Source organism: Trachurus japonicus, chromosome 16, assembly GCF_045865225.1.
Source record: "Trachurus japonicus isolate A0001 chromosome 16, Traja_1.0".
Classification (NCBI taxonomy): domain Eukaryota; kingdom Metazoa; phylum Chordata; class Actinopteri; order Carangiformes; family Carangidae; genus Trachurus; species Trachurus japonicus.
Genome location: NC_140922.1, coordinates 5128583 through 5141240, shown reverse-complemented (window position 1 = coordinate 5141240; position 12658 = coordinate 5128583). Strand labels below are relative to the sequence as shown.

Sequence of the window (12658 nt, the reverse complement as noted above, 5' to 3'; positions counted from 1 at the left end):
ATCAGCAAAGTGGCTCTGTAACAACCTGCTGCCAGCACCTTTACAGCTGACTAATTAACACGCTTCATATTTGTTTAACACATTAAACTGACGAGTTATTTTACAGGAATACTGGGAGCAGCAAAGTCATGATGAGACAAGATGATGATCAAATGTTTGTGAGAAGCTTTGGAGGCTCTCAGAAGATTCCTTCCTGTTTCCAGCTGCTTCATGATTAGCGCCCAGATATGAGAACGGTTTCTATCTTCTCATCTCATTCTCATCAAGACGGCAAATATTTCCCAAAATGTTCAATATTCCTTTAAAGCGGCGGGCCAGCGGTGCTCCACCTCCGTGCTTCCAGGTCGTCGTCAGCGATAAGACGGAGTCCTGCTCACTCAGCAGGTGGGTTCAGCCCCCCCGCCTGCAGCTCCTTCTGAAGCCTCATCTGCTTCAGCTACACACGTACAGAGCAAACATGTCCACCAGATTTCACCCTAAATACACATTCAAAGCTTGTGAATAATTGATATTAAACAGTGTTAAAAAAAAAAAACAGAAACAGAAAGAGTGTTAAAAGAAGCCAAGATTAAAGGGGCTATTTGTAGGTTTTCTGTACTGGTTAAGGTGATTGTGGTGATGCAGCCAGCGGTGTGCTTGGGGACGGGGGTCAACCCCCTGGTGGCCCAATTGTTGAAAAACGCATGCTAACGTGCCCTCTTTTGAGCCAAAATGCATGCTAACGTGCCCTCTTGGGAGCCAAAATGCATGCTAACATGCCCTCTTCAGTGGCGAGGACGCGCTGTAGGCTATGTGCCCTTTTTTTTCTTTTCACCCCTGCCCTTCAAAAAGTCTGTGCACGCCACTGGATGCAGCCATTGTTGTTCAGCAGTTTTTCTTCAAGGCTGGACTATTGGCTAAACAGATACTGACAAGGCTAACTGGTTAGCATGCTAACTTCAGTAGAAGAAAACACATGCTAGAAACCAGAGTACTGGTGCTGCATCTGGAGACAGCTGTGGACGAGTAAAGGAATGACTTTCCTCTACACTGAGAAGTAAACAGACATTAATCGACATTATGTATGTATAGCTATACAATTAGCTCCTGTAACTAAAACTAAATGTCCCAGTCTGTAGTTTCTTGGTGTAATTTAAGCAGAGATAGTGAACATTGGAGTAATTTTTCTCCCCTGAATAAATGCCAGCAGGAAAATTAAACTCTGAAGTGGATATCAAAGCTACAGCAGCTATTTCAAGCCCAGTTTGACTAAATATTGTAAAAGCTGTGTCTTCTGTAATCAACTCCTGACACTCCAGATCCTCCAACAGCACCTGTTAGTGTGAGCAGACTCTGTTTGGTTTTAATTTGATGCAATGAGAGAACATTGACTGAATTGGCACCATCTGCTTTGCTATCTGTTTCTCGGCGTATTACATAATCCGTCCCACAGAAAAGAAAACTCTGCTTTGTTAAAACTGGCCCTTAGTCTTGAGACGACATCGATGGTCGTGGCATGAAAGTTAAACACTCGTGTACAAGATGGCACTAAGATTTTCTCTCCACAGGGTGCGAGATGAACTGATCTCCACTTTTCAAGTATTGAGAGATAAGTTTCAAATGATTTTTTTTTCTATTGTGGATGTTTAGTGATTCACACACACACAGAAAGAGAAAGAATCTCTTCACATGTTCAACCTGAGGCACTTTATTTCCTGTATTCCAGCTGTTCCTACAAGACATCTAAGAGCTTAAAGTCTCACATAGTCATGAGAGCTGAATCATAATTCCCTCAGAACTGTACAGGGGAAGGTAAGTGGGGCTTTTGAAATGCAAAATGGTTAATTCCTCTTACAAATACACTGCAAGTCAAATACCCAGTTTGCTGAGCCACTGTTAATCCACGTCTTATTAGGAACTACACTGACTTCAATCTTTTAACATCAATCCATTTGTGAATACAAAATTGAGGACCAACACAGTTTTGGTCTCTGAGTGATAAAGAGAGCAAGAGAGGGAGAGAAACTTTCTCTACATCCTTCTTCTCTATTAGTCCATTTTATAGTGCGCTCCCCAGTGAGTTCATTTTTCTATTGTGCTGAACTGACAACGGAGGGGGAAAAAATCCCTCATGTGAGTGTGGCTTACTGTCTGCAGCCGTGGAAAATGTCTCACGTCTCACTTTCCACATTCTGTTTGTGAAGAGAACAAAGTTTTTTCTTACAGTCCCTTCAAAGTTTCTCCTCTTCTGCCCGCCGTTTAGTGGAGAGAACACAACTTTGTTGTAAAGCTACTTATCCCTTTGTTGGGTTTGGTGACGACACCGAACGCTCCGAATACAGAGAGGCAGTGTGAGCTGGAACTTTGGTGAAAACACATATTTGTATTTGTGTGTGTGTGTACACGTCACATGTCATCATCACAAAACTACAACATCACAGAAAAGCTTCAGAAAACGGTTTAAATCAATATTTGAATATTTTTGTGTTTTTACACACGGAGAGGAGAGGAGAGGAGAGAGAGGGTGAGGAGGGGAGAGGAGAGGAGAGAGGGTGAGGAGGGGAGAGGAGAGGAGAGGAGAGAGAGGGTGAGGAGGGGAGAGGAGAGGAGAGGAGAGAGAGGGGGAGGAGGGGAGGGGAGAGAGGGTGAGGAGGGGAGAGGAGAGGAGAGGAGAGGAGAGGGTGAGGAGAGGAGAGGAGAGGAGAGAGAGGGTGAGGAGGGGAGAGGAGAGGAGAGGAGAGAGAGGGGGAGGAGGGGAGGGGAGAGAGGGTGAGGAGGGGAGGGGAGAGGAGAGGAAAGGAGAGGAGAGGAGAGGAGAGGAGAGAGGGTGAGGAGGGGAGAGGAGAGGAGAGGGTGAGGAGGGGAGAGGTGAGGAGAGGAGAGAGAGGGTGAGGAGAGGAGAGGAGAGGACAGGAGAGGAGAGGAGAGGAGAGGAGAGGAGAGGAGAGGAGAGGAGAGGAGAGGAGAGGAGAGGAGAGAGGGTGAGGAGGGGAGAGGTGAGGAGAGGAGAGGAGAGGAGAGGAGAGGAGAGGAGAGGAGAGGAGAGGAGAGGAGAGGAGAGGAGAGAGGGTGAGGAGGGGAGAGGAGAGGAGAGGAGAGGAGAGGAGAGGAGAGGAGAGGAGAGGAGAGGAGAGGAGAGGAGAGGAGAGGAGAGGAGAGGAGAGGAGAGAGGGTGAGGAGGGGAGAGGAGAGGAGAGGGTGAGGAGGGGAGAGGTGAGGAGAGGAGAGAGAGGGTGAGGAGAGGAGAGGAGAGGACAGGAGAGGAGAGGAGAGGAGAGGAGAGGAGAGGAGAGGAGAGGAGAGGAGAGGAGAGGAGAGGAGAGGAGAGGAGAGGAGAGGAGAGGAGAGGAGAGGAGAGGAGAGAGGGTGAGGAGGGGAGAGGTGAGGAGAGGAGAGGAGAGGAGAGGAGAGGAGAGGAGAGGAGAGGAGAGGAGAGGAGAGAGAGGGTGAGGAGGGGAGGGGAGAGGAGAGGAGAGGAAAGGAGAGGAGAGGAGAGGAGAGGAGAGGAGAGGAGAGGAGAGGAGAGGAGAGGAGAGGAGAGGAGAGATGGGAATAAAGGACAGCAGTAGGACAGAGCAGGAGTGGCTGACAGTGAATAAGAAGTGGATAAAACGGGATGTGGAGGTAAAAAATGAGTCCTGGGGGGGCTTGGAGCAGGGGGGCGGGGCTGAGCTCCGTTATCAGCGTGACTAAAGACACCTACCTGTAATCTGGAAGGTGATGGAGAGGAGAGGGGGGACACTAGGCTTCTGCTGTCTTTGGGTCTGACCCGCTGCAATTACAGGGGGGGAGATAGTGCTATTAGCTACGCACATACCGGGGGACACCGAGGCATTATCAAACAAACACGGAGGGGGGCAGTGGGGGGTCGTCGGGGTGGGAGGGGCAGCACACCAGACACAAACAGAGACTGATGCCACAGCCGCAGCAGGAGAGGCCTGGTGACCCTGTTTACTATCAAATGCTGCAGAGCAAGATTCAATCTGAGCCTCGGCCACAACAAGATAATTCCTGTTTGTGATTCTTTTATTTTGCTACGCTCAGATCGGTCTCATGGTTGGTGAACAAAAGCCACGCAGAGTTTCGGTCACCATGTCATCTGATCAGGTCAGAGATGCTGGTGTTTGAGGATCAAAATCATTCTGATTACAGTCTCTTTAATGACTTATCTTTCTTCTCTGGCCTGATAGAACTCCTTTGTTTCACAGCAGCTAATTAATTAACTCCTGATTGTCCTGGTTCTACATTGTCTTTTAAGACTTTCCAAGCATGGAAGCATTTGGGGAAATGTGCTTATTTGCTGTGTTTCCAAGAGAGACAGAGAGAGGGAGGGAGAGAAGCTCTGTGCTGGATGTGTTGAGTACAGAGATGCAGTCAGGACGTGGTGCGGCTAGCTTAGCATAAATACTCTGTCTTAAACATGGTTAAATAGCAATTTGTGTTTTTTAAAAATGTGTTATTGAGCTGCAGGTGCAGTGATGGGTTCTCACTGCAGCTGCAGATGCTGCACAGAAAGTTCTGGGCTGAAGGATAAACTGTTCCTGCAGCTTTCTCCTACCAGGAGAATTATCCTGCTTTATTTTTTCTTTAGGAGGAAGTGCATCCGCAATGAGCTGTGCCTTGGGATTCCGATTTCTCACTTCTGACGCCTTCTTCTCTTAATTGTGTCTTTGTTTTTTCCCCTTTCTACTCCTTGATATTTTTCTTTGTTCAGATGTAATAATTGGTCACAAAAAGGACAAATAATGAGAAATATGAAACTAGAGCATAAAACCATAAATTGCTGTTTCCACATGTCTGTTCCTATACTAGGACAGGTGAAAGGACATGTGTTTTAACAGCGGACAGCTCAGGCTAGCAGTTTCCCCCTGCTTACTGTCTCTGTGCTAAGCTAGGCCGACCATGTGGAGACTCCAGCTCTTTATATAACACACAGACGTGAGATTGATATTGATTTTCTTATCTCACTCTTGGAAAAAAGAGCAAATGACCACATTTCTTTCATATCTTCCGTGGCTGCAGTCGCCCCGTGTTTTCAGGTGACATTCAGGTGATTCTGGTTCCTGCTGGGTTCTCAAAAGACCTTCGTCTATATCTGCATTTACACTATGTACTTATGAATTTAAATGAGCCTCCGCTGATGCACCTTTACAGGACTTTTAAATAAATCCTCCAATCAGATAGTGGGGAAGGTGACCAAGGTGTCAGCTCCCACAAGGTTGGAAGCAAGTGCTTTACGGGTCCGTATCCTCCGGCGGCTACGCATACCCAGACCTCCAGTTACACAGAAATGCTGCAGAAATGCCAGATGAGGTTACTTATGCTACAGATACAGATCTGAGGTCAGATCGGAGCTACTCCCCCCATAAAGATTAAGGTTAAGATTTAGGAGGTGGTAAGATGATTCCAGATCTTGGCCTGAGGGGATCCTCCTCCTGTTTGCATGGTGATATTTATGCATGAGAACAGGGGGAAGGAGAGAGCGCTGGTTGCTGCAAACTTCACTTGAGCCACTGTCTGCCTGTCTGTCTCAGTGGTATGCTGGGAGATTACCCCCCAATGGAAGGAAAAGAAATCCTGCGCCAAGCAGATAAGAACTTTGTGTGCATGTGTGCGTGAGTGTGAGTTTAACCTCACACACACACATAAGTCAAACACATTTCAACACAGCACGCTCTGGCAACATCACTCTCAACACGGCTGTTTGTATGAATCTTTAACTGTGTCTTAGCGGAGGTTAGAGGTGTCTGGATGTGTATGATCGCTCCACTCACCCTACAGTCCATACAGCACTTCAGCTTACAGGAGGAAGGAGGAGGTAGACAGAGGAAGGGCATATGGTCTCACAGGATATACATTATACATTCTTCCTTATGTTTCACAATACACTTTGTCCGTTGCTGAATTTAATCGTTGCTACCAGACTCATTATTCTTTAATTAGGGCAGATACTCCGAGAAGCAAGGGACGGCCGATCAATTCTAACCCAGAGAAACACTGCTTTAGATTAGCAGAGGAACTGTCCACTCTTCCCTCACAAGTCATTTATTATAAATGTATTCAACATCACACATTATACTGTACTTCTGGATTCATATTACAACCCTTCCAGAAATATTAAAAAGAAGACAGTATAATAATATAGAATGTGTCCACTATCAACCAGTGGAGGACACATGCTTTTCCTGAAACCATTCCACATGTTTTCTTTACATTTAACCCTCCTCAACTGCTTTTTACACTAAAATGTAAGACATGTTGGTAAAAACTAATGATATATCACAACACTGTTCGGGCTGTCAATTGAGTTACATATTTAGTCTTGTTTGTTAAAGCAGATATCAGTGGAATGTTTTTGTTAATATAAGTCCTAAATAGTCCTATTTTCCGTCAGCAATCACTTACATGAAGTATTTCAGCCTAAACACGAGTCTCTCCGTCACTCTGCTCTGCTGTAACCCGTGGAGCAAATTTTCCTTGTGGGATACAAGTGTTATCCAATGAGGGGAGAGAACGGCATGAAGGGCTGTGTGTGCAGCCAAGGGATGCGCGTGAATGTGGTGACGTAGCACGAGGACCAATTGATGCCTGACAAGGGCGGGGGCTGCTAACTCATGGTGCGTTCAAGGAAACTCGTACTTTGTGTTTTTCCTTCCTGTGAAGTCATACCAGTTCGATCTGGTACGAGTTCACGGGTCGGAAGTTACGAGTGGCCGTTATAGGGAACTTTCACAGACAACAGGACGGTAAAAACACGAGCTACGGGTTACCTGGAACGCTACCAAGTCGTAGTTGTGACTTGAAGCTGTAACTTACGGTTTCAAAAGCCTGCCTTGAACACAGCATTAGCCGAAACGGCCGTGCCACTGATATCTGCTTTAAAGAAGGATATTTATCATGTTTAGTGATGGACAAGTGCATTTACTTTATACAAATGTACTTTATTATATATTAACCAAAACAATAATAAATATTGTCCAGGAACCCTCAAAGACCTCGCTGCATTTGGCATAAAAAATGTCCTCAAATAATAGTAAAAAAATACTATTAGGAAATTATATTTATTATATTATATCTGATACTCAAGTTGTTCCAACGTTACTGGGTGTAAATATGAATCTATTAACAACTAATCCATATGTGACAACTAGCTATGAGTTGGTAAACCTTGTTTAATTTAATGATGCTTATATGAGCGCTTCATAAACACTTCGCTAAGTCTGAACATAGCAAGTGCAGGCACATCTCTGTCTTGATCAGTGGCAAGTGTTTTATTGTTTTCTTAAGGGCACAAAGTCTATAAATAATTAAAAATAAGAATATTCTGTATATCAAACATTGCTGTTTAATAAGCTTTTTGTAGACTAATGAATTTACACCTCATATTTTTTTCAGAAAACTGCTGTGCTCTGTTTCCCTGGTTGAAAAAAAACACCTAAGCCAATGAGGTCTTTGGAAGTAATATTAACAACTGTTAAGTGCTTAGGCTCCAAAACCAGAAAAATGAAAAGAAAAACTGACAAACCCATAGAGTTGAACTACTGAGAACTACTCTACTGAGTGCTGTAATATGACTTTCTGAGATAACTCCTGAACCCTTTAATTAACATCTAATCCCTTATTAAATAAATGGCTGCAAAAGGTGTCACAGATTTATGTATCATTTTTATCTATTTACTTTTGCCTTTCTTGCTTCAGTGTAAAGCACTTTGTCTTTATCTTTGTAAAGCAGTATATAAAGACAGTCATTACTGCTCTTATTGTCAGTGTTAGTTGGGGCAAAGCGAATGGGATCATCTCTCCACATTTGGCAAAAGTGAGGACTGGCATCTCACCTCCTCTTAGACTTTGTGGCTCTCTCACGCGATCAGCACAGTTGGTCTCCATAAGCTTGGTCTCAACTAATGTCTTTAACACCCTCTTTAAGAGGGCAGCTTTGACTCTAAGCTGGCTTGACAAGTGTCAGAAACGTTGGCCTGTGCTCCTGTGACCACTGACGAGTCACAGCAGGACACGAGCGGACAAATCCTCGTTCTAAATGACTCCTGACTTGGTTTCAAAGCAGCAAATGTGCCGTTTACATTTTCAGACAGGAAAACTTGAAGCTCACAATGTAGCCAGAGTGAGATTTAAAAGGAAATAGTACTATCACTATAAATGCAGATGCAATATCACGTGTCATTGTGTATTTGTACATAAATTGAGTCAACATGCAGGCTCATGTCAGCATTTGATATGCAATTATCTGCTACAGATCCACAGAGGGACTGTAGTGGGACTTGTACACTGTGGGGGTGGGGAGTGGGGGATATAAGCTGCCATGTAACAAATGCTTGATCAGATTTATTTGAGATACACTTGAGAATTGAACTGATTTGTTTGAGAGCATGCTGTGTGTATGCAGCTGTGGTGTTACAGTATGGAACGCTGATGACTCACTAACAGGGAGTTCTTTAACACTGTGCTGCAGTTATTGAGAAATAAGATGAAAAAGCTTCAGGTGGAAAATAATGCATTCATAGTCTTAAAGGGATAGTTCAAAATTTAGGCAAATTGGCCTATTGCCATAATCGCTATAGTCATGGCAGTAGGTTTGTTACCTTTATTTGTCGGTGCAAGCTATTTTTAGAACAGCAGAGCAGAGCCGCGAGCTGCTCAGAGCTACGCTACGGAGGCTAATGGGATTTCTTGGTTTCCCTCATCAAACTCATCAAATACACAATCCAACAACTCCAAAACGCTCTGGTGGACAAGTTGTGACCTGCACATTCACCACGCTATGAGATAATAACAGAACATTATGAGACAGAGGGCTCTACTTTCGTGAACTAGGTGCAGGCGGAGGGGATCAGGCCTGCGCCTCGCCTTCGCTTCGTCAACGGGGAGTGGTCAGGAGCAGTTTGCGATTTTCCTTCGAGACGCAGCGGAGCGCATCCCGCCTACTTCCCTCCCACCGGCGCAAATGGCATAGAGGGAGGAGAGAAGGCGTGGAGTGGGTTTGACACAGCCGAGTCAGATCTTCACCAATCAAATGAGCTCCTCTCCTCGCCTTTAAATTCGCCGCGCGCGCAAGGCGGACGTTTGATTTCACCGTGGAAGAGAAGATTTGAATCAGCACCTACAGATTACAGCATAGACATTCAGCACATCTATATCGATTGTCCCGTCACACTGATGACAGATCAAAGGCTGCACAGATGAAAGATGAGGATGGATTACTGCTGTGTTGACACTACACGATTATCTGCTATATTTATGTATTTACTTATTGATTTATTGAGCCGCATCGTCACGCGACCATAACAAATAAAACTGAAAACAAATAAACTATCATCTCTCACAGCAAACCACAATCAGCCTGGCATCATAGTGAGCAGATATTAACATCTCCATCTCAGGTAAATTCTAAAGAAAAAAGAAAAAGAGAGACGCTCCGCGATGCCTCCGTTACGCACAGCTGTTTGTTTATGTTGTGATCTGTGCACATGTGTTTAAATATAGGTTACTAAATATGAGTGTCTTTATTAATGGAAAAGGGGTGTGTGTGTTTTGTTTTTTGTTTTTTTTTTACTGGGCAACAGCTCTCAATCTGTCAGAGCAAGTGAGACGGGAGGAAACTGATGTTCTGGTCCGGTCCAAGCTGGCAGTGTCCGGTCGCGCGAACAGACCTCACGGGCTGATGATGCAAAAGTAGTCTGGGGGGGAGGAGGGAGGAGGAGGGAGCAGGTCTATCTATCTATCTAACCTATATTTAAACACGTGTGCACAGATCACAGCATAAACAAACAGCTGTGCGTAACAGAGGCATTTCAGTTTTATTTGTTATGGTCGCGTGACGATGCGGCGCTGGCCCCTAATAAATCAATAAGTAAATAAATAAATAAATAGCTGATCATCTGCAACGGCACAGTGTGTAGTGTCAACACCTGCTCTTGGGACATCCACGGCTGTCTCAGTCCCTCCCTGGTTTCATCTGTGTTAATTCAGTCAGGCTGAGTTTCCATTACGCAAGCCTTTGATCTGCCATCAGTGTGACGGGACAATCTATATAGATATAGGTGTATGTGCTGATTCAGATACAATAAATAGGGGTTATTGTGATGATTATTATTATTATTATTATTGTTAATTGCATTTAAATGTGCCTGGAAGTGTGGAAATCTGCCTGTGAGGTCTTGGTGACGTGGGCGCACTGCGAGCTGGGCAGTCAAATTGCCACTGCGCTGGCTGCGCTTCGCCTTGCGCTGAGATTAGACCAGGTTGGAGCTGGCGAGCTTTCGGCGCACTCTCCGCGCGGTCTATCGGCAACAAATTGTCACTGCGCCACGGCGAATCTGTCGACACCTCCCCCTGCTGCGCGACCACTCCCATCTCAGCGCACAGCAGTCTGCCAATTTACCGAATCCGCTGCGCACCTTGTTGCACTGGAGGAAAATACCACTTCGCCAGCTGCGTCAGGGCTCGCTTCGCTGCGCCAGGAAAATAGGGCCCAGAGTTGTTTTAGAGGTAAATTCATGCAGAACCGCTGATGCGCGTTCCCTTCAGGGACAGTTTTTCAGCCAGCAGTCTCTGTATTTCCCTCTACATCAACTCTGTTTGGTAACGTTGTGTTATTATCTCATAGCGTGGTGAATGTGCACGTCACAACTTGTTCACCAGAGTGTTTTGGAGTTGTTGGATTGTGTATTTGATGAGTTTGATGAGGGAAACCAAGAAATCCCATTAGCCTCTGTAGCGTAGCTCTGAGCAGCTCACGGCTCTGCTCCGCCGTTCTAAAAATAGCTTGCACCGACAATTAAAGGTAACAAACCTACTGCTATGACTATAGTGATTATGACAATGGGCCTATTTGATCCTTTGACAACTATCCCTTTAAAGCCTAGTAGTAGTCTTATTGTGACTGCTTTTAATGTTGTGTTGATTTTATGTAAAATGATGTGTTTCTGTAACACAACTAATGATTAGATTTTTTCAGTTATTGTCTTAACATGTACTGCTAATAATAACAAACATCACAAAGGGCAGAGGGGAAGTAGGAAAGAGCAGTGGAGACAGAAACAGAGAGTGGAGTAGAAACCTGTAAGGATATAAGACAGGAGTTTTTGAACAGGTGTCAACACATTTTGATCTGAGTCTCTGATCCTCCATCTTCCACAGATGTACATAAATAATAACATTAGCCAATACATTGAGTGAAAGGACATGTTGGTACTGTACTGTATATTCAGAGGCTTACACTCGCTGTGTGCCTTTAGGGTCTCTGAAAACTTATATCTAGAGAGAAAAATACTGAACATTAGGTGTCAAGATTTCAGGCACTTTAACACTGTGTATGTGCTGCAGACTGATGCTCCCACTAATGTGCGTTCAGACTCAATCGCAAATTCTATAAGTGGTGTAGTCACACAGCAAGTTGATGCGTGGGTGTGAACGAATGCAAATTCACTGGTGGATGTAAAGTGTAGCAGCAGATGAAATAACAGCAACATCTTCAGGTTCTTCTTTCTAAACAACCATCATCCACCGTTTTCTCTTCCGTTTTCGTACCTTTGTCTTTTTCCCGCAGGTTGTTCAGGTATCTCAGGAGCTCTGCGTTGGCTTGGACGCAGTAAACCTCTCTGGTCTGCAGGCCTCCTCCACAAAGCCCCGTCAGGTTGCCACGTCGACGGTCCTGTTGGCTTAGCAACAGGTCGATCCGGCAGTCGCTCCACTCGGTGGTTCTCCAGGTGTAACTGCGTACAGCGGAGGACGCGGGAGCAGCGGGGTTTGGAGAGAGAGAGTGACAGGGTTCAGTGGGTGGAACAGCATGCTGACAGGCTGGCAGAACTAACTTTAGCACATAGAGAGATGTGTTGCATAGTTACAACCAATCTAGTCCCTTGTTTTTTCTGAATACATTACATGGCACTGTGGGCCAGTGTTTACAGCATCCAGAGACGTGGTACAGTCAGTGTGTTATACAGCTTTCACCATTTATCTACCCAGGAGGAGTAGGCATGTAGGGCTGGGTATCAATCAAAGATTTTCAATACCGGCACCAATATCGATACCTCCACTTTGATACCGGTTCCTGAACGCTACTTTTTTAATACCAATTTTATAATATCAATTCTAACAAAAAGAAAATTACATTACACATTACGGTTCATTCTATTCCAACCAGCAGCTTTTCTAAGGGTCAACAGGTAGATCACCCTGGCATGTGTTACAACTACATTGCAGTCACTTTATTTAAAGGGACAACGAGGAGTTTTGGAAACGCAAAGCGTTTTCACACTACATTTATGAGCCTCCGCGCACCGTCTAATTCTTTGACCGGCGCAAGACAGACTCATGTTTTCATTCATCAAGAATTAAAGTCAGAGGTTGGAAGACGATCACATACCGTCGTAGTTCCCACCATAAACGGAGATCCGGCGGCGTTATTCTCATGACTCGCCACGAAACCGAAAGTAAAGAAACGCTGGTCGACTCGCCCAGCATTTCCACCACCACTAATAATAACAAAATAACGACAGAGACAAAACCATAGATTTATCGAAAATGGGCCCATTAACAAGTGTGGCTAACGTAGATTCATCCACATTAACGTGAGACTTTTTATAACCAAATAGAAACTCCTCGTTGTCCCTTTAAATGAATTTTGCAACCTGAAAATATTACTTAAAACCACTTTCAT

At 44.8% G+C, this 12658-nt stretch overlaps 1 protein-coding gene across 1 annotated transcript in view; it reads right to left on the bottom strand.

The window, feature by feature from the left end:
- thsd7ab (thrombospondin, type I, domain containing 7Ab) overlaps positions 1 to 12658 on the bottom strand; it is a 204359-nt gene that overhangs the window by 120012 nt on the left and 71689 nt on the right. Inside the window, exons 4-5 of the mRNA XM_085803520.1 lie at positions 11527 to 11711; positions 3683 to 3751 (exon numbers count right to left, since the gene is read on the bottom strand). Of these exons, the coding sequence (XP_085659646.1) occupies positions 3683 to 3751; positions 11527 to 11711 (254 nt within the window). The remainder of the gene's footprint in view (positions 1 to 3682; positions 3752 to 11526; positions 11712 to 12658) is intronic.